The sequence below is a fragment of the Leptosomus discolor genome, chromosome 9 (genome assembly GCF_034619465.1).
Source record: "Leptosomus discolor isolate bLepDis1 chromosome 9, bLepDis1.hap2, whole genome shotgun sequence".
NCBI classification, from domain to species: Eukaryota; Metazoa; Chordata; class Aves; order Leptosomiformes; family Leptosomidae; genus Leptosomus; species Leptosomus discolor.
The window spans coordinates 8,191,354-8,212,501 of record NC_141399.1 but is presented as its reverse complement, the minus strand read 5'-3'; the positions used below and the strand labels follow the sequence as shown (position 1 = coordinate 8,212,501).

Genomic DNA, 21,148 nt, shown 5'->3' with positions numbered 1-21,148 from the left:
TGTGGCACGCACACGGGATGCGGGGCCCAAGACTGCCCTGAGCTGGGCACAGGGGAGGCAGCATCTCCCGCAGAGCGGCTGTGTCCCCCCAGGGACTGAGTCCCTTGCAGAGGAACAGGATAGAAGAATAAAAATAGAGGCTCACTTCAAACAGCCACCACTTCTGAACGAAGACCTAGGCACCTGGAAAGCTGAGATGACTGAAAGCCCACAAGTCACTTCTATAAACATGGACCTGGTTATTTTCTGGCTGGCTTCTCCCTCTCCTCGTGCTTCTGGCAACCCAGTGCCAAAGCCTGTCTAGATAGCAGCCCAAGGGACATGGGCCGATGGGACAGCCCCTCTCGTCCACAGCTACACTTCATGCCCCACATAATCTGGAGGAAGCTCCTGGTCTCCATCTGTCACTAAAGTTTGGGAGGTCATTTCCAATCAAAGCACCATGGACTCATCAAGCCCTCACTATATTGTGCTCCAGCGCCAAATGTCAGGCCAGAGCTTTTCATGCAGTCAAACAGCCTGGTGACATCCATGAACCATCCATGCTAACAGGATGGCTCTTTTCAAGAGCAAAGACAATTATTTGCACAATATTGGAGAGGGAGTTTTTAATTTCTGCTGAAGAATGCCTGCAATTTTTAAATTTTTGATTTTCCAACGCTTTCCAAGAAAAATCTTTTCCTTTTTTCACTTCACCTTCAACTAAAAAGCTTTTTCCTTATCAATTAGGAATCTTAATTACAGATAAAATTGATGACAGAACCAGTTTGGCTGTAGGAAATCTGCTACCGCTACTATACTGTAAGTCAGAAGGTAAACAGGTATGACTTGCTTGAGCTTCCATGTGCTGCTTGAGATGAAACACAGCCATCAGTGCGGCCTCGGGGCTGGCACCGACCTATGAGCAGCCTGGGAAGGCCTTTCTCTCTCCCACCTGCAGGCTGAGGATGGTGTGACCTCGCTCCCGGGTTCAAAGCAACCCAAGACAGGTGGTTCCCCCACGCATGGGCACCAGTAGCCACAGCAAGTGATGCTGCGGATGCCAAAAGTTTTCTCGTGGGCTCAAAGGGAGAACAGACAAGTCACGGGACAGAAAGGCACCTGGGGACACTGAACACCTAGAAATCACGCTTGGCTTAGAAAGTCCTCAAGCTGGAAGTACTTTGGTGTGGGAGAGCATTGGAGAGACGTTCACGCCATTCTCCTCTTCCCAGCGCTGCCACAAACCCTCCCGTTTACCTGACTCACCTCCTCCTCTCTGCTCTCAGGTTGTGCTCAGCTTTGTGTTCCAAGAATCAGAGCATCTCGTAAACCACCAAATTACTGTTTGTCTGTTTTTTAGTAGAAAGAATAGAAATGCTCCATGTGAGGAGTCATCCCTTTTACTTCCAGACACTCGTCAGACCTGTTTTTTTCCCCCAAGCTTTAGCAGGTTACGAGCACCAAGGAAGTTTTGCCAAGGAAGTTTTTCAACCTAAGCCTAACATTAAATAAAGCTCAAATTCACGGGACACTCTACATAAACCCAGCAGGGACGTAATGTGGCACAAGGCATTTGCAAAATCCACTTCGGAAACCCACAGAGGTGCTTACAAAGATATCTACCCTGATCAAAGCGATTTATATTTTTCATGAGTGAGCAATTCACTTACTAGGAAAAAGACAAATTTAATTTTTAATTTGATCTCCATCAAAACAATATTTTCTTGTTGTTGCTATGACAGCTGAAATGAAAACCTCTTACCTCAGTGACAACCAGCTAACGGCATTGCCGCACATCCCCCAGCGGCAGTGGCTTGGGCAGGGAATGCAGCCACATGCATCATTTTTGGCTCTTGGTGTCTTTGATTTGATGGGGATTTTAAAAAAGGACATACTGAAGCCAAGGACTAGAAAGGCTCTTTGGAGAGGCTGAAGTGAAATAGCTATAAAACACAGGAGCCTCATAACGCCTGTGGGACCGGGGACCTGCCGAAGCCCTAAGGATCCTTCCAGGGACCCTCTGGGTTTCACACCAGGCTCCAGGGACCAGCTGCCCTGCACCATAACCCGAGCTGCACCTCTGCTCCAAGACGCACAATGTTGGGGGGAAAAAAAAAAAAAGACATCTGCTGACCATCAGTAGATATGGCAAGAGTCCAACAACAATAACAGAAAGGGCTTAAATATATAACCATTTCTTTTCCTTACACTCCTCCTCCATGGCTACCAGCCTCACAGCACTGAAGAAGTGCCCTGATGAATAAATATCTTCTTTCCCTTAGCAACAGTTAGCAACAGAGTCAAGGCTTTTTTTTCTCCTTGCTCAAAAGAAACACATCTCAAGCTAACATAGACGATTTAAACGGCAATAAATATAGGACGTGGGTGTAATCAGAAATCGCTGAAACGCAAATTGCACTTTTTAGCCTGGGTTATTTTAAAGCACAAGCAAAGCTGCAATGATCTGTAGACAGAGCACGAAGAGGGCTAGAGGGGAAAGGGAAAACGCAGCAAGATTTTGGGGGAGGACAGAAAGATACTGTCCATTCCTCCTGAGCAAAGCCCAGCTCAGGAACAGCAACGACACCTCGACGTTTGCCTTCAGCACAATTTGAGTTTCTGCAGCAGATTTCTCTGTCTACAAACTGCAAAGGTCGCATATAGTCAAAAATCTGTTAAATGCATAACCTCGGCGCACAGCAAACGTATTCTTTTCACAGCTCTATTCCTTTAACAGTTCATTTAAGACGTCTGCCTTGCATTTTTCCATTTGGTGTTGGGAAAATGTTTTCTTTCACCTGGCGCAGAGCCCGATTCAACAGAAAAAGCAAGCCCTCCCCGTTTCCATGGGGCCCTGCAGTATAAGACACAGGACTAATTTTACCCTTAACTGGGCACCTTTCGGCTCTGTCACCATGTATTTCGTCCCCTTCCCTTTTGCCCAGCCTCTTTTCCTCCCCTCGCCATTTAGAGGACGAGTTAATCTTTTGCTGGTTCATGTTGCCCTTTCCCTGATGCTGCTGGCAAGAGCAATCCCCTACCACCACCCCTGCTCCTCCAAGCGTTGTCATCACCACTACCCCTCCCCGTGCTAGCCCTCTCCCCTCAGCCGTTCCCCATCCCACCTCTCCAAGCCTTCATCCCAAAGAAAGCAAACTTCTGCTGCCACCATCCCAGAAAAGCCCCCTGAGATGCAGGTCTGGCTGGGGTTTTTGGTGACACTTTTCTGCTCTTTGTCCACCAAGAGAAATATTCCCGATTTCCATACAAATCACAATGCTGGAATCACAGCTAGACCACAGAACACAGCCTGGTTTCTACCCAAAACCAAACAAAGCCAAATATCACTAACTGGAAAACAAAACCATGGCGTGGTCCTGCTGATGAGACGCTGCTAGAGGGTAGCAGAAGGGCCCGGCGACTCCATAGGGAAAACCAGCTCTCCGGGACACCTAGCTCCAGGGACACAAGTGGGATGATGAAGAGATGGTGATGGAGCCAGGCAGCTCCAAGACACCCTGATTTTATTTCTCTAGAGACCCAGGGAGATAACAGCATTTAATTTCTGCTGTCTGACTTTTTCAGGAGAAAAATATTGTTTCGATTTTATTTATTTATGTTTTTCAATCGAAGCTGGAGATGGCAGAAGGCAGCTTCCCAGCCAAGGATGTCCAGCTCCTCCAGCTGACACTGCGTAACACCACATCCCCTCCTTCGCCCTGTTCTATTGCAATAATGGAAACCTATCAGGTGCTTTTCTCTAAATAGCTATCGATTTCAGAGAAGGAGAAGTCCTCCACTTGGTGATGAACCGAGGGCTGATTCCCATCCACTGTCAGGACAAGACACCATGCTACAACACATGTCGCAAAGCCACGCTGTATGGATTTGCAGCTAAAACAACTCGGTAGAATGATGCTGGCTGTGCCGACTGAGAATTGGGCTGGTTCATGTTTATCTATAATATGTAGATATTTAAATCCCTAAGCCTGAAGTAAAATAATTTAGAAGCTCCAGCTATAAAAGATCTGCTCCCAAATCCTCATCGCTTTTGAATCCTAGTCTCCACCACATTATATTCTTTCTGCATTTAATGTGCCCTTAAGGTGAGGATTAGGTAGGCATTTGATTATGCCTTTTATGTTTATAGCAATTCACTTCCAAACCGTTACAAACTTTAATTAAACACTACACTTTTACCACCTCAGCCTGAAGTGAGACAGAGCAGCAGAGAAAAATCTGTCCTCAAACAAAATTTACATTTCTAAAGCACCTTTTTCTGTACAAGCACCTCGGGGCTACTGCATAAAATCATCCTGAGCTGCCTTAAGATGTATCAGTGCAGACATCAAAGCAGCTCTAATACTGAGCGTCATGCAGGCCCGCAGACAGCTGAGATCACTACGTTCACAAGCAAGAAATAAAACAGATCCTGCCAAAACCAACCATCGACCCCCTCGAAAGGTGGCTGTGGGGAAAGCAAGAGTAGCAGCCAAACTCCAGCAGTAAAAACCAACCTTCACCTTGGAGAAATCTCTCAGGAAGCGGCGCCGTAGCCAAAAGCATGGCAGTCAGCACTGCACTTCATGCAGCCTGGGTTTTTTGAGCATCACTATCCAAGAGAGGAGACACCGTTGCATCCCTGTGAAGCCAAAGCGGAGCTGAGCACCCCCAGGGAGGAGGAGAGTTCAGCACAGCCAGCTCCCCAGTGCTGGGAATGACCAAGCCACCTCCAAAGGTAACCCTCCTCAACCGTAAAGACTTCCAGTGACTGGGAAATGTAACGCCATTTCTTTAAAATCTGGAGCCTTCTCTTAAGAGCTGGCTGCAGTCAGGGTCGCCCCATCCCTGGCGCAGCGAAAGGCCATGCACCGGCATGCATCATCTCTGAGGTCATTTCGCAGAAGGAACACAGTCCAAAATTTATCTCTGTTCAGTATTTAGGAGCTGACAGATTGGATTTGAAGCCAAATTTTAATTGCAGGTTGGAAATCATGAATTTGCCCCATTTTAAAGACTGGGTGCAGCAGAAATAATTTTTGGGAACTCTCAGATCAAAAAGACACCGACGATCTCATAAGATTAGCTGAGCTCTGCAGCTTTGCCTTTTGGGGCTAAGATAGAAGAATGATATCAAATTTTTATCAGCTAAGAAATTCAAGCCTAGCTTGAACACCACCACATCTCTGCAGTCCATCAGAATGAATCCGAACCGCACAAGGAGAATACTAAAAAGATTTAGTTAAAAATCTCACAGGTTGAAGCTGCAGACGCTCCTGTGCGCAGACGTACAAAATGTTGAATCAGTAGCAAGATCCTTGTTGTCTGCTTTCCTGCAACTCCCTTCCTGTCCCTTCAATGACACAAAGGGCTTCAGCCTCCAAGGATGCTGTGCTTCATTTGCTGCCTCCTCATCCCATGGGCTTCAGGGTAGCACGGGCAGATAAGATCGCTTCAGCTACGGACAGTGCATGAAATCCACCTAAGCTCCCTGCACAACAGCCCACTCCAAGCCCTTTAAACAGCTTAGGGGGGACTTAAATCATTGATCAGCCTTGCGCTTGCCCTCTGCCAGGCTGAAATTTCACTCGTTGGGTTACCATGGTTAGCAACGCCCCATTGTGCATGCACTGTCCCGCTGCTGCAAACTCATCCATTGCTCACATCCAAACAGCTTAACTCTTCCCGGATCGCACAAAGGCATTTCCCACTGAGAGCCACGGTCAGGCCAAATTTTGCCCTTCTAGCTGCAGCTGTTGCCACCAAAGAGCATGAAGAAGACGTAAAGCTGTATTTTAGGTTGCCTAAAATGCCCCGCAAAGGCCAGACCGTTTTTATTCAAAGGCTGCCATCACAGATCTTGCACTGAAGGTCACTTTCCAGGTCCCTGGGAAATTCATGTCACGTCTTCCAATGACTTCCCCAGGACCAGGTATTTCACCCCAAACCTGGAAGAACTCAGGCCAAAAAGAAAGTTTAAATACTTACTGCGTGTGCTCGAAGCGAGCGGCTGGAGCAAAAAACCAGCATTTAACAGCACTAGCAGCCCTGCAAAATTTTACAAGACACAACCCTCATGTTAGAGGATCCATTTCTTTCTTCATAAAATATATGGGGCCTTTCCACAAACTCCTTTTATTGGTCCATTTGGCTACTCACTCCTTTTATGAACTACTCAAGTTCCCGGATCATCTGGAAAAGCCCAGGAAGACAGCCGAGCTGAACCACAACGACGTGCTGGCCGTCGGTAACAACCTTCTCTGCTACCACAGCTTGGGCACCATGCATGAAAGCACAGAAGAGAAAAGCCTGCAGATGGGACAGCTGGATTTCATCACCTGAAAGGAAGCACGCAGCATCTTTTTAACCCGTTTCTTCTTACTGCCTACAAGGTTTTGGAGTTGCAAAGTTGCTAGAAATACCGCAAGCCCAGGTGCCTTTCACCTCAGCCCAAAATCCACTTGGCAGCAAACAAGCAGTTAAGACCGGGAATTTTTTTTACCAGCCTCCTACATCACTTCCATGGGGGTCCTTTAATGGATACAGTTAAAGAGCAATCCTGCACGGAGGTCCACATGCTAACATAACAGCAGATTTTAACTGTGTATTTAAGTAGTTTCATTTCTATTGACATTGGCTAAGGTGAGTCCTACGGCTCACCAGTCTCCAGCACAAGGCTGGGCTGCCCACGAGCGCAGCCTTTCGAGCTACACGTTGCCAAATCTACTTTAATCACAACAAGCTCCTGCAAAACATTCCATAACCATCATTTCCCAAGAAGCTGGGTGCCTGAAGCACCGTCCAGTGCTTTGTGGCATGGTCAGTGCTGAGAAAAGACCAGTGAAGGCTTACAATGAGCAAAAGACAAGCAGAAACATGCCTGGCTCCGCACGTCTGCTCCTGCCCAAAAACCTGGAGCCGGTGGGGCAGAACCAGGGTCCTGCAGTCTAGGCTGCGATGTTGCATCTTGCTTTTGGACGCAATCTCAGAGCTCAAACAGTTTATTCTCAGTAGCATTCTCCCAGTATCTCCCAGCTCACCAGCCCAGGCAGGAGCATCTAACTGGTGGTGGCAGCACCAGGCTGCTCTCACAGCTCTAAAACGTGCAATGTAGAATTGCCACAACAGGACAAAATACCCCTTCCCAGCTCTAGCGAGATTTCCAGAAAAGCAATTATCCAGGCACATCAATCTAACCACATTTTTATCCTACTGAGAAGGTGCTTTACAGCATGCAGGCTAGCTTGTACCCTTGAAATTATTCACATATTTCATGTCTTAGCTGTACCAAGCTCTCGTGAAATAACCAGGCAAGGGTGAACGCTGCCTGCGACAATCGCGTTGCGAGGCTGTTTTAAGCCCTGTAACAAGGAGCACTGCTGCCCTCCCAAATAGCAGGGGCTATTTTAAAAATCCTTACTATTGTAATCTTGGATTACTCCCTACCACCCAAATCCATTTCATCTTAATTAGCGCCCATTATTATAAGGCCCCTCCAACATTTCCATATTTCTCAGATCATTACAGTCCACAGACACTCAGTAGTAAAATCCACCCAGCTGTGTATTTTGCATAAACTGGTTATCTTGAACCACATGCTCTCTCACTCTTGTTACCGGCCCCATATTTTATACGACAGTGTTGACACTTCCAGCCCCTTGCGGGAGTATTGCTTTGAGAGATTTAGATTAAGCCCAATCCAAGCAGCTCACTGGGGGAGACAGAGGAAATCTGAATTCCTCTTGAATTAATGACTAAAATCTGAAAATTCAGCACGGCATCTTATGGTTTCACCAGCAAACACATTGCCCAAAGCGCAGCGCAAAATGCAGTTGCCCTGAACATTTTAACAGTGCCACAGCGAAGCCAAAGGCTGAGCACGGACTTGGCACTGGGGTTCTTTACTCTCTCTCAAAAGAGACACAAGGTGTATTAAGAGTTCAGTGAGAAACACGTCTTGGTAGTGTCTGTGCAGTTAGCTACAGGGAAAAAAAAAAAAAAAAAAAAAGAGAAAAAAGTCTGTTTCTGTTGGAAAAACCTTATTACACAAGGTGAGGACCCAATCTCCATGACTGGCTCTGGACAATGAAGCACACATCTCCATATCTGCAGAATGGGGTCCTTCACCTGCAAGCAAGCGCTTCATCTTCCAACTAATGACGGTCCAGCCAGCATCCAGCCCTGCCCCCTCATCCCTGGGGTCAGGGCTGCTCCCTGATGCATCCACCAAACTCAGTATTTCAAGTTTCCTTAAACAGCTGGTAACTTCTAAACTGGCGACAAGAATCATCTCAAGGACTTTCGCAAGAGCCCCACAACTCCACCAGCTTTGGTGCTGCCCAGAGCGAGACCACAGCACTGCAGACTCTAGCACAAACACCCCCAGCCCCCAGATGTGCTGCTTCTGTTCTAGAAGGAAGGACTCATAATTCCACATACCCTGATATTATTCATCTTTCAAGACATTTCCTTGACTTGGTGTAGTTCCCAACATCACAAGATGTCTCCACGCTCTGTGTCTTTGCAAGGAAGATGAAGATTGCAACACTTCGCCAGTCAGGGCCTCTTCATTTTCCCCTCTCAGCATGCTTCAATCCCCTCCGAAGCTCAGCGTAACACCAGGCTGAGCATTAATCAACACAATATGTGCTTCATCCAACTCCAGCAACCACTACGAATATCTGAGTTTCATATTATGTGCTGGGATTATTTTTATATATATGCCACCCTGTGTCTTTTTATATACACACTCACACATATATATAAGCAAACACACACACAGAGTATTTCATTTCTGCAAAATATGATTTAAGCATTTTTTTCCCCTTCAGGCAGCCCCGAGCAGCAGCCTCCCAGCACAGCGATGCCGAGTGCCCTCTGCTGTACACGGAGACAAATGCTTCTTTGTCTAAAAAGATGACTTTTTTTTTTTTTTTTAATACTTACAACTTTACTTTGGACAAAATATTTATTAAGATTACATTTGATCATTTTGAATGCAACATGCAATACTAACGCCACCAGATTTCTTCTGTCAGCCTGAAAGATTCATGCCTCATATAGGTTGCATCAGCAGAAAGTAAATAGGCTGGGCTGGAACTGCACGGGGTACAGGGTAAAAATGTTTTATTTATACGTTTGAAAATAGCAAAGGGAAATCAGAACAAACAATATAGCTTTATTATTCAGGCATTTATCAGATAGCCTTCACACTTCAGCAAATCGCACATCTATTAGAGGTACAAGCTGAAACTATCACATGGCAACACGAAATAATTTTTCTTTTGTAAAGCAGCAGCGTTCCTGCTACTGGAGGGAAAGATAATATTAAAACATATTCAAATGTACGTATTGGAAACCACTACATCTTGTAATAAATTATGCACTTGATATTAAAAACCCAAGCTACACTGCACAGACCCGACTTAAGAATATTAACTTTTATTGTCTTCTCGCATCCCGGATCTTCTCAAATCTGACATTTAAAGGGGCTGCGCTTCCAGCACGCAGCCTTTGTGGCACCAAACACAGATCCAATATGGCACGTAGGCAGCTCCATGATGAGCGTTCCCCTTTGTTTGGCAGGCGAGAGGAGAAAGGGAATCAGCCTTGTCCCTGCCCCACTGCCACTTTTTCAATCGTTGCGTAATCTAAAGCAAAAGCCAGACTTCCGCAGAGCCGCGGGTTTGGCAAAACCAGGGATTAAATCATCTGCAAAGAGCTGGGGCAGGTTACGAGACAACAAGCCCAGCAGCGTCTCTGCAAAGGGGTGCCCCTCCACCCAAGGCAGATGGGTCAAAGACCAACCAGGTCTTCCCCCCTGGAGCAAGCCCTGCCACGACGAGCACCCGATGCCCCGGGGAGGACGCAGCAGCGCCGCGTGGTACACAAACATCAAAACCCCAGTTATTGGCATCACGATGTATTTCTTCCCCCCTCTGTTTCACGCTCGCGCAGAAGGAGACATCTTTTTTTAACCTGTCTCTGTGCAACACCTCGGCTCTGCAAGTGGGGCCCATCTGCTCCGCCAAGCTATGCGGGCACACCTCCGCTCTGCCCTCGGAGGGCGGGAGGGGGGTCAGTGGGGTTAGAGCACCCATGGGTGCAGCCTCCAGTGGTGCCCAGGCCCCTGAGTGCTCCCACGCAGCCACTGGGTCCCCACGAGTCGATGAGCTGGCTGCCGACCCGCACAGCCACACCAGTACAACTGGTTCCCCATTCCTTCCAGTGACTCACTGCAAAACCTCTCCATTTCCAACATTTGTATTCACTTCACGGCTTGGATTTCCTAGAGGAGACAGTACCCAGGAAAACAAGCCTCCTCTGACGCCCTCCTGTAAATGTGTCCACATGCAGCTGATCAAAAATATCCCAGTTTATTTTTTTAAATGAAATCATTTACCAGAATTCTTTCCCAACAAAATGTTGGTATTTTTTTATAATGTTTCATCTTGCTGCTCTCAGGGATTCTTGTCCTAGATTCCCCATCTTGGTTGAAGGCCAAGCATCACTAGCTGAGCCAGAGGGAATATAAAAGCATCTTTCTAAGACGCTATAGAAAGGAAGAAGAATTGGACCCTGAGAGCCAATTCACTTTCATGGCTTGGGTATTTAAGGATCAAACATGCATTTGTGAGCTGACACAAGGTAAAAAGGTGGCTTTGAGACTTCACTGCATCTAAAGAAGCCTCTGGAAGCACCTTTTTACCAACTAGAGCGCAAGAGAAAACCAGGAGCAGCGATGCATCGTGGAGTGTGGCTGCTGAGCTGCAGGGACAGCGGGTGGAGGGGACAGCCAGGCTCACCGGCCACTCCTGGTGGCACCACGGGCACAGAGAGCTTGCAACCAGTGCTCCGCTTGCAAAGCAAACAGCTGAAGGCAAGGAAACAGGAACCACCCAAGACACGCTGGGGAGGTTTCCTATGGTTACTGCTGCCATGGAAATATTTTTTTTTGTTGGCTTGATGTAAATAATATCTGGCTCTTCAGCCACAGTACGCCTCCTGCAAGGTTGGGTTGGATCCTTAGACCTGCACCCCACTACTGGGGCATGACCACATCGAGCACCGGCCACCTCCAAGCTGACCTGGGAGCATCTCAAACCCAAGCTGCTTGGGGCTTTCCTCCTGGCTCCCCTGGGGCTGGTTTCAAGGAGAAGAGGAGGAGGAAAGAAAGTGGAGGGGGGGGGGAAAGAAGAGGAGAAAAAAAAAAAAAAAGACATCTTTTTACTAATTGCTCACAGCTGTGGCCAAGCAGCTCCCATTTCGGCTGCCAGGAGCTGCAACCGGCGGGGAGCACAGCGGGGTGAGCGCTCCTGCTCTCCCCAACAGGCTCCAGAGCAAGAGAAACCCCTCGCAGGGAGAGGGACTCTCCTCCATCCATCCATCCATCCACAGGCTCTGCATAGGGATTTCAATAATTATATTTATATACTCCCCTTATCAGCAAGGGCAGCCATTATGTCTTTTATCACCGCGGCGGCAGCATCTGCACGAGGGCAATTGATAGGGGATGAAATATTTGCTGTGATGGCTGAGTACAAAGTGCCTCCTTCCGCGGTAAGAATAATAATCGTAATACTTAGCTCTCAAAGCGTAAAGCTCTGGCATGAGGGCCCTGTGGAGAGCAAAGAGCCCCACACAGGGGAAGAAACAGCCTCTCCAGCACAGAGAGGAGCACCCTGAATTTTACGCACATCTCTCGGCCCTAGCATCAGTGAACCTGAGAAAGACTCGGGCCATCGGCCGCCTTGGGGCTGCACTAATGCACACCTGGAGCCCACGAGGACATGGCAGCCCATGAGAAAAAGGCTCTTCACAGCCATGCTTGCAAGCGTTACCCTGAAATTAGTTTTCCTCGCCATCAGACAATTCTGCTAATGTTACAAATTCCTGCAACATTAGATAGTGTCCGCAGAGATGCTGTGCTCGCAGGGAAGAGTCCCCAGCCTGGCTTTCCCTGCCATGGCTGGGAGATTATTCATTGGCTGGGAGATTATTCATCGGAGAAAAAAAGCAAATATCCAAATGAGCATCACAAATTGCAAAACCATCTGCCAAAGGTCTCAGCTGATACTATCGGCCGGTCCTTAAGCTCGGTGATAGACTTACAAGCCAGACAATGAAAACGCAATTGATTATTTGAAGAGTGACTCACCGGCATAACAAGGATGGATTACTGGGTGGGGGGAAGAATGCCTTGGAAAAAAAAAAAAAATAAAAGACTGCAGATTGACTTTTTAAAGGCAAACAGAAAGGGAACAAAACCCAAGAAAAACTCTTGAAAGCACTGAACAGCCCTCCACAGCAGAGAGCAACAAAGAGAAGGGCAGCACTCGACAGGCGTCAGCCAAGTAGCTGCACCCCGGCCCCCTCCAGCTGAGGATCTCGGGTATCAGCCTTTATCCACCCAGTTCAGCTTTCTCTCCAAATTGGTGCCTGGGAGCTTTTTCTCTTGCACCACATCACGCTTGTGACAAAGGCCTGTTGCAAACCCTGTATTACAGGAGTAGGAGTTTTCCCTCCCCGCCAAACACGTGCCACACACCCCGGGGTGGGCGATGGCAGCCGCAGGCGGCACTGCCGGGGCTCTGCGCTCTCAGGGGTCGGCGGGACGCATCCTGCGGGAAAGCGGACTCTCCCTGCGCACCCCTGTGGGGCCAGCAAGGAGGGCCCAAAGGGCCGAGGCTGTGGCCAGACAGCAAAACTCAGTAAGCGGACGGGGATGGTGAGAGCAAGGATGACAGCTCAGCTCTGCATGCCGTGCGACTGATGCGACCCTTCATCTCCCTCTTCCTCCCTCTCATTAGCTCAGCAGAGGATTCAGTGACCGATTTAACCTGTTACCCCGGGTTCAGGAGGATGCACAGGGAGCTCAGGACCTTACACATCCAGCAGCACTGAGCTGTTAAATCAGTTCACCACGTCCCACTAAATCACACCCTATGTGGCACCCAAACCCATAACCACAACCTCCAGCACCGACAGCGGTCTGCTTGAAGGAGATCCCCACTGCAAGCCAACCCATCCTACCTCTGAGTTTTGCGGGTCTGTCTGAGGCAATTTCTCCCTGAAAGGCTCCGTGAGGCTTTGCCGGCATCCAGCAGCACAGCCCCCATGGCCAAGGTACCAGGAAAGCGTTTGCCAGCCACTGTTCTGCCTTTGGGATGGCAAACCCCCCTTGCTCGTGCCAGGCAGAGAACATTTCACTCTTTGCATATCAAGAAGCAGCTGTAGTCATTTTTCCAAAAACTTGGTGCAAGAAAACCCCAGCAACTTTTAAAAAGATTTGTTTAGTCTAGGAGTACGATATCAGGTAAAGTCAGAATTCGGTGTTTGTCCCTCCATCACCAGTGTCGTTCACAATCGCTCCAGAAACAAATAAACCCCCCAAACCAGCCCAAAACCCATAACAGCTTATTAGTGGGTTTTCACTCCATTTTTAAAACTAGAATTGCACAAGGCCACTTCAAAACAGACGGGAAACATACCCACACTGCCCCTTCTCCAGGAGAAATTCTGCTTTTTTTGGCTTTTGCCAACAGCTCAGCTGTGATGGAGCAGGGCAGAGCCTGGCTGCAGAACAACTCCAGTTACACCAGATGCAGACTAGGGCTCTGTGTTCAGCTGAAATTTAATCAAGAAGTGTCTCAAACTCCTTTGAGTTCTTGCAATACAATCCTGAGTGGCTTGTAAAGGACTTCAAACAGGCTCCCTGGGCTTGCCCGGAAACAAGTACATACCTCACCTGCTCTTTTGTACATCACATACAAAAAATTAAAGAATTTATTTTAGGCTTTTTGCCAGGGACAACACTGCCTCCAACACTGTAATGCTCTGCTAAAGTGGATACCGTGTCTCCCAGCCAACACAAACAGGATACCTTATCAGTCTCGGCTGGTTTAAGTGCTGTTTCAGCAGCAGGGCATGAAGACGTGGAAGGGAAAGGCCAAAAAATTGGTTGGGAGTCCCCTAAATGCAACTGTACGCTCAACATTTATGAAAGGATAGATTGTCCCAGGGCAGGACGAAGCTGATCCCTACACTACAACTCACCCAAACTCCCATCCTGACGGCCTGGCTGCCCCTCAGCAGCGATGCTGTGGGAATGGCAGCGGCACAGGCCATCCCTACTTACCCTCCCCTTTCCCTACAGCAGCCCCAGGGGTTGAAAACTCAAAGGAAAAGTAGACCCTGATTCTTCAAACACTTACACAAGTGCTTAACTTCACAGGTGTGAGCAAATAGGACAGCTGAAGCCATTTCTGGCAAACAAAGTGCACATTCCAGCATCCTCCTGAGCTGAGCTTCAGTGCGCACAGCAGCCACCCATCCCAAATCATCCTGGACAGAGGCTGAAGGACACGGACTTTGTCAGAGCAACCTGGCAAGGAATGAATTCTCCTTTCTCAACTGCTTACGACAGAAAAAGCATTAAAAACAAGCTAACGATACCAAACCCTATTGTGAAAGGCTTTAAAATCAACAGACAAAACCCACCCTCGACTTTTTTGCATCCCCTCCACCATCCTCAGGAGCCAGATGGCTCCCACCCACCCCTGGGGACAGGCACAGGTCCCTTGGGGACAACAGCCTGCTTGTTCCCTCTGCAGTCCATCAGGGACTCGCCTCTGGAGCAGCGGGATGGACGGCACCGGCCAAGTTTTGCCTATTTCAGCAACTTCCCCATTGCAAAATGGAAAATTTGCTAAAACCCACTGGGTCCAGCACAGTTCGCCACAGCAGCGATGCGAGCACAAGCCCATTCAAGATAAGGTATTGCAATTCTCACATCTCCAAAGCCCTGCAAATAAACATGCAAGGAAGTGTGGAATATCCGAATCCTAAAGGAGAGAGAAGCACAAAGCATGTTATTCATGAAAGGGAAAAGCTGGGAGCGTGTGTGTGAAAGATACATAACCTACGAAAAATGCTGAAAACATATGGAAGCAATAATCTGTACTACTATTTTTTCTGGAAAGTAGAAACAAATGCTTCAGGATTCGGTGTTATTCGGTCATGTGCTGCGTTACAAATATCGTTTCTGCTCTCTGGATGAGGCATTAGGCATCAAACTGGAGACCCAAACGAGCCCCAGAATGCGTACATGAGCCTGCTGGGATGTCATTCCTGCAGGCAGGGCCAGAGCCAGGTGATTGCAGATTGAGGCTGCAAACACGCAGAGACTTTCTCACTGCTCACCTCACACGAGCAGATCATGTCCAGAGCACTGGGCACTGGACAAACCCACAAAGAAAACAAATATCCATTGCCACTAGCAACTCCCTGCCTACAGTCAACAAGGCAGGGACAGGAGTTGCAAAGGGACCTATGCACCGTCACCCAGCAACTTCAAACATCTCTGGGCTTCTGGTCAACCACTTCATTTATCAGGTTACCATCTCATGACACACATCATCCCATGTCCTTTTTTTTTTTTCCCTTGTCCATCAGCTTAGCCTAGTTCACAGGCTTTTGTGATCCAGCGGTCAGTCACAACCGTTTGGGCTGATCCTGTATCACCTGGGATCTCCAGGCAGTCTGTCCTGAGAAGCTGAAAAGTTCGTCCTTGCAGATGCTCCCAGATCTGACAAGGCCAGACGAGATCAGACTTCTGTGGGACTGGCCGCCGTAGATTATAGCAAGACGCTGATTATGGAAACAAATAAATGCTTGAAACAATTGCACAAACCAAAACTTCACTTGTTAATACGGAATATTACTGAATATTAAGTCTACAGTCACGTACATTTGCCTCGGAAGGTAAGGGCCAGGCACTACATGCTGTACAAACACATACCACTGATATTAAGACCGTGATGTCTAACAGCAATGCATGAAGAGAAGCAGACCTCTTCCCCACCAAAACGTGACTTCAAGGGACAAAGATTACACAGCACATGCAAGAAAAAGAAAGACACACCAAGAAAAAGATGTAAAACACAATCTCACACTGAAACTAAAACCCCAGAAAGCCAGTCTTTGTCTTTATGTCATGTTTATTACTGTTATTTAAGTACTTCTGCAAACCAGAAGAATAACTATGGCAACAAACACTTCTCCAAAGGTTTTCAGACACTATTTTTAAAGTTATCTTATCTGCCACAGCATCTGAATGCCTTCCCTCTGAAATCAGCCCCACGCCGCTGCCTCTGCAGGCTTCACAAACCAGGTGGTACCTCCCTCCTCCTCAAACCAGAACTCAAACACCATCTTGAGATTTAGGTGTCCTGCATCTATGGTTTTAGCTGGTGTTTTTGGAGGAGAAGGTAGAGAGCAGGGAACGGCAAGGTCTGTTGAACTGCAAGAGTATCGTTTTTTGCAAGGCTTTCTCGAGGAGCAAACAAACTGTGCCTCTGTGTGCTAAACACATGCCAATCTCCCAACACGAAGGATCCGCTATTTTAAATACAGTACTAAAGCTGTAATTTTACTTCGCCCAGCGTAAATCCAAAATTAGTTCTTCACAGTAGGCTTAACAGCAGCAAAAGCCACTCGCTCCCTTCCTGGAGCTGCCAACCATTTGTCACCTTTAAGGTTTGCATATTCACACTAATTGCACCAGGACTAGGTTATAAATTCCCTTTCCTTCCCTCCTCCCGGACCACCTCCCTCGAAGGCTTTTCTCCGCAAGACATTATGCAAAAAAGACTCCTAATGGCTATTCATTCACCAAACTCCAGTGACAGCTTTATTTAATGCCAAAGCTTGTTAACAAGCTGAATGGCACACGGTTTAATGTAATGCAGATCTGATTAGAAAACAGCAACCAGGCTCCTAAGGAGTTGGGAGATTTTTATTGAATTTGATTTCACTTTTTCCACACAAAGCCACCTTTCAAGTATCGACCTGTATTAATGAGGATTTGGTTCTGTACACCCAATTTCCATCCTCCACACCGCAGCCCACACAGATGAACTTTTCAGTCCTTACGTACTTTACTGACAACCTACTATAAAAGAAAGTGATGTGATTAGAGGAAGGAGTCATTTTGCTGTTCAGGCTACGAGAAATTGGGGGTTATACCAGCCATAGTCTGACAGCCACATCATCACGGACTTCACGCCCAAGGATGATGGAATTCAATCTTCAGTCTTTTCAGACAAACCACTTACTTTCTCGTCTTTGAGGCTAAATGATTTAAAACTGAAAATTGAATTTCTGCTTACAACAAGAGGCAGAGAGGTCTGTGGCATGCAGGAGGTCTGAGAGCTTTGAGGGCGTAAGACCCAGGCACTGGGCTCCGGTTCCACTGTGTCTGTAACACGGCGTGTTTTCAATCCCTTCCTTCCACCTAAATAGTATTAAATATGCGATGTTTTTGGAGGATAATTCACCCACTACCTTGAATTTGAATAATTGAAGAGCAAAATTAAAAAGATTCAAAACCAAACTCTAAAACCAGGGACATCATTGCATTACTTAGCAATCCCTTTCATCTTCTTTTTGCCCATCACTTGTAGTACAGAGACCAGTTTCATTCTGAGAAGAAAACAGATCTGCAGAATACAATTTATTTTCAAGTGGTTTCCCTAGCTCAGGAAGTATGCATGTACTTGCAGGAATGATAAAGTCAACCAACAGTCAAAGCCATCTCCCCATCTGAGAAAAGTGGCTTTTCAGGGAACGTATGGACACGGAAACCTTTGGCGTCTAACAAAGCAATTTGCCTCCTTGATGGAGCAGCTGCACAGATCACACCTAAAATCACAGGTAACTAGAAAATACACAGCCCTCCTGCATAATTATGCATACGGCAATGCCTGTATCAGCAGTGGTTTCAGTGCCTGCAAGCTTATAAATTCTTTTCCTTCTCCCTAAAGCATATCACCAGTTCCCATCTTTGAAGCAAAAAAAAAAGAGTCCCATTTACATTTATCAGCAAAACTCTGCTATTAAAGGATCATAAAGTTTACCAATCTCTCGTGGTTAATTGATCTGGGTTTATATCCTTCATCTGTGGATCTCCTTGCAAACCAGCGTTTTCTTCCAATCTCATTCTGCACGTTAAGGTGTCGGTGAGCATCGCCAGCAGGAGCTGGCTACACTGCCTCGTGCACAGAGGGCACAGGCTCCTGAGCATGTTTTCGACCTACAAAACTACTATTAATGATTTGCCTGCTTACTTGTCCCTGGCATTAACAGACCACTGGCTAGTATAAAATGAATGCGCTTCCTCTCTATTGTGCTCTGGCAAACAGGTTGCCTTTATTTGTTTTAATTGCCCAAGTGCCCTTATATCAAGGCAATTAAATGCAAATGTGTGCAAGAGCGCTCTCGGCTTGTCCAGTCCCCTGGGAAAGGTTACCTGGTGTAAGGTCTAACTCGGCATTGCCTGCTTGCTCAGCGGGAGCACACAAGCTTCGATGCTTCTGGGGGCTGGCCCCCACCAGTACCCAAAGCGCCCCCATCCTTCTCCTGCCCTGGGGGAGGTAACCCCTTCCTTCCCGAGAAAAGGCTGCTGCAACAATCCAAACTGCCAAAATTCTTGCCTCTGCCCGGGGTCCCTCAGAAAAGGGCAGCCAGGAGACAGCTACGGGTGGCCCTGGCAGGTTGGAGTCTCCTGCTCCCCCTCCTCCTGCACGCAGGGTTTTGTCGCGGTGCAGAGGGCACAATCTGAACAAGAGCCATGACACCACTCTCGTCTGACACTCCCCAAGTAGCTGGGTGCCTCTTCTGCTGCGCTATTTGGCCTTTGATGGCAAGCTATCGAAAATCACTTAATTCTTCAAAAGCCACTGGATAGTTGTACCCTCTGACACAGCGAAACGCAAACCACAGCATCTCCTAAGTCCTTGGAGCAGAGGAGAAATAGTTCTGGTGACCATGGCTTTTCTTCTTATCCTACATTTGAAAGTTCTCCTTGACACTTTTAAGCGTTATAAAGCGGCTCTGCAACAGACCATGGAAACCTGGGACAACTTGGGAAAACATTTATAAGCCCTGAAAAGAAGACAACCCAGGGGTGACCTTATACATCTATTAACGTACACGTGGCAGATTCAGATCATTGAGAGGGTGTCAGGAGACCACAGCTCCTGCAGCCCAGAAGGAAGGGACACCTTCACCTTCTGAAGGTCTGAGGTGGGACACAGCGCGCTTGGTTGTGCCACTGGCACCTGCAGAGGGCCAGGCTGGAGGACCACGGCGAGCTCTACCTGCTGCTGCGCATCCCTCAGGGCAGATCTCAGTCCACCAACCTGTCCCAGCCCACCTTGGAGCAAATGCCACCAAAACGATGATTTGCAAGGCTGAAGCTTAGCGTACAACTTAACGGGAATAAATCAATCCCCCTCCTCACTCTGAACCCATGCTTTAATCTGCTGAGACACAGCTCTGAGAAGTAGGGCAGAAGCTGGAAGAAGCGCCGAGCACGGCAGATGCTGGAGAAAAGGGTATACCCTATAAAATAAGGTTAAAAGGTCACCAAGGGCTGCCTGGCCTACTAAGTCTGTGCACAAGCTCCCAGAGCCCAGATTTAATATCGCCAAGTCCCAGATCGCCCATGAGAAGGAACTCATTTCCAGGCAGCACAACGTGGGGAGGGGAGAAGGGGCCGATCCAGCACGGGGCCAGGGCTTGCTGCGCCTCGCAGGCACCAGCACTGTTGGCTTTGTAAAGAGATGTAACAGAAAGAGCCAAAAATACTCCTTCATTCCTACACACACACCATTCACTTCAATAGCTAAATCTCTGCTTGGCTTCACTGAGAGGGGATAAATCCTACCAGGGGGTCACGGGGGGAGGCAGGAGTTTCACACACCGGTTTAGCGCAAACCACCCAGAAACCCTTCAGCCCCAATCCCCGTTTCCCACCCCAGGCTGTCCCCGCCAGGTGAGGGCGGCTTCAGCCCCCGGCACGACCCAGGGCAGCAGGATGAGCCCCTGACGGCTGCGGGGAGCGGACGGGCTGCAAGGTGGTAATTAGCAAACCAGTTACCCCAGTCCCAGGTCTGGATCCTGCTGCGCCCCGCACCAGCGGCGGGCACACCTGCGTGCTGCTCGGCGGGGCTGGCAAACCCACCCGCATCTCCAGAACCACCAGCCAGGGTGGGCAACGCCTTGAAGGCTAACATAAGCGCTCCCCCCCGCCCCCCCCCCCCCCCCAAAAAAAAAAGCCACATTTGGACGCCGGATGCACAGCGAGTTGGGAAGGAGCCACAAAACCCTGGGAAGGAAGAGCCAGAGGGGGGGGCCCGCTGCCCCCGAGGGGACGGGGCGGTGGGACGGGGGTCTCGCCGGGCCTTACCTCCACTTGTGCAGGGCGAAGCCGGGGCACTGGTCCCCGCAGGTGGTGCAGGGCTGGCCCCGCTCCGGCTCCCCCGACGCCGTCAGCTGCAACGAAGCGCAGAAGTCAGCCCCGGCCCCGCAGCTGCGGGACAGGGAGGGACAGGGGGCACGCCCCGAGGGGTGGGGGGCACTCCCCGGGGAAAAGGGGCACCCGCAGGGCTGGGAGAAGAAGGGGCAGGGGAGGGAGCGCGGCGGGGACGGGACAGCCGGAGAAAGGGGCGCTTGGGAGGGGACGGACACCCGCTCCGCAGCGGGGCCGTAGCCGGGCGGCGGGACGGAGCCACAGGTTGGAGCGGAGCGGGGGTGCGCAGCCCGCGGGACGGGGGGTGAAGGGAGGACCGACCCCCCCCCCCTAGCACTCACCGACCGGCCGGAGAGCCGCTTGCGGGAGCCGCGGCCGAACATGGCAGCGCCGCGCCGCGCTCCGCGGAGCCCAGCGGAGCCCAGCCCGAGTGCGCGGCAGCGGCCGCCCCGGCCCGCCCCCCCCCGGCGGCCGCCCCTCCGCCGCGCCGCGCTCCCGCCCCTTCACCCCGCCCCTCGGCCCGGCAGGCACCGCCCCGGGAGAGCCCGGCCGCCCCCACCCCCCCCCGCGGGCTGGCTCGCCCCGGGCCGGCGGCTGCGACCGGCCAGCTGAAGCGCAGTGTCTGCTGTCATCACTCCGCTTCAGAGTTAACGACCCTCCCCGGGCCCTTCCTGGCGCTGGGTGTTGTCCCGCCGCACTCGGCCAGCTCTGTCCGGCAGTGCAGTGCACTCATAATGCTCCAGAGCACGGGTGTTCATAAAAAATCTGAGCTCGAGAAGAGCAGAGGCGGGATTCTGCAGTGCCAAAGGGGCGCTGTCCTGAAGTGACAGCTCTGAGCACATTGCGGGGGACTTT

General features: G+C 49.3%; 1 protein-coding gene across 1 annotated transcript in view; it reads right to left on the bottom strand.

The window, feature by feature from the left end:
- The window catches only part of PRICKLE2 (prickle planar cell polarity protein 2), a 106,706-nt gene extending 86,030 nt beyond the window's left edge, over nt 1–20,676 (bottom strand). Inside the window, exons 1-2 of the mRNA XM_086470267.1 lie at nt 20,635–20,676; nt 20,231–20,316 (exon numbers count right to left, since the gene is read on the bottom strand). Coding sequence (XP_086326393.1) covers nt 20,231–20,316; nt 20,635–20,676 — 128 coding nt within the window. The remainder of the gene's footprint in view (nt 1–20,230; nt 20,317–20,634) is intronic.
- Nucleotides 20,677–21,148: the final 472 nt, after the last annotated feature.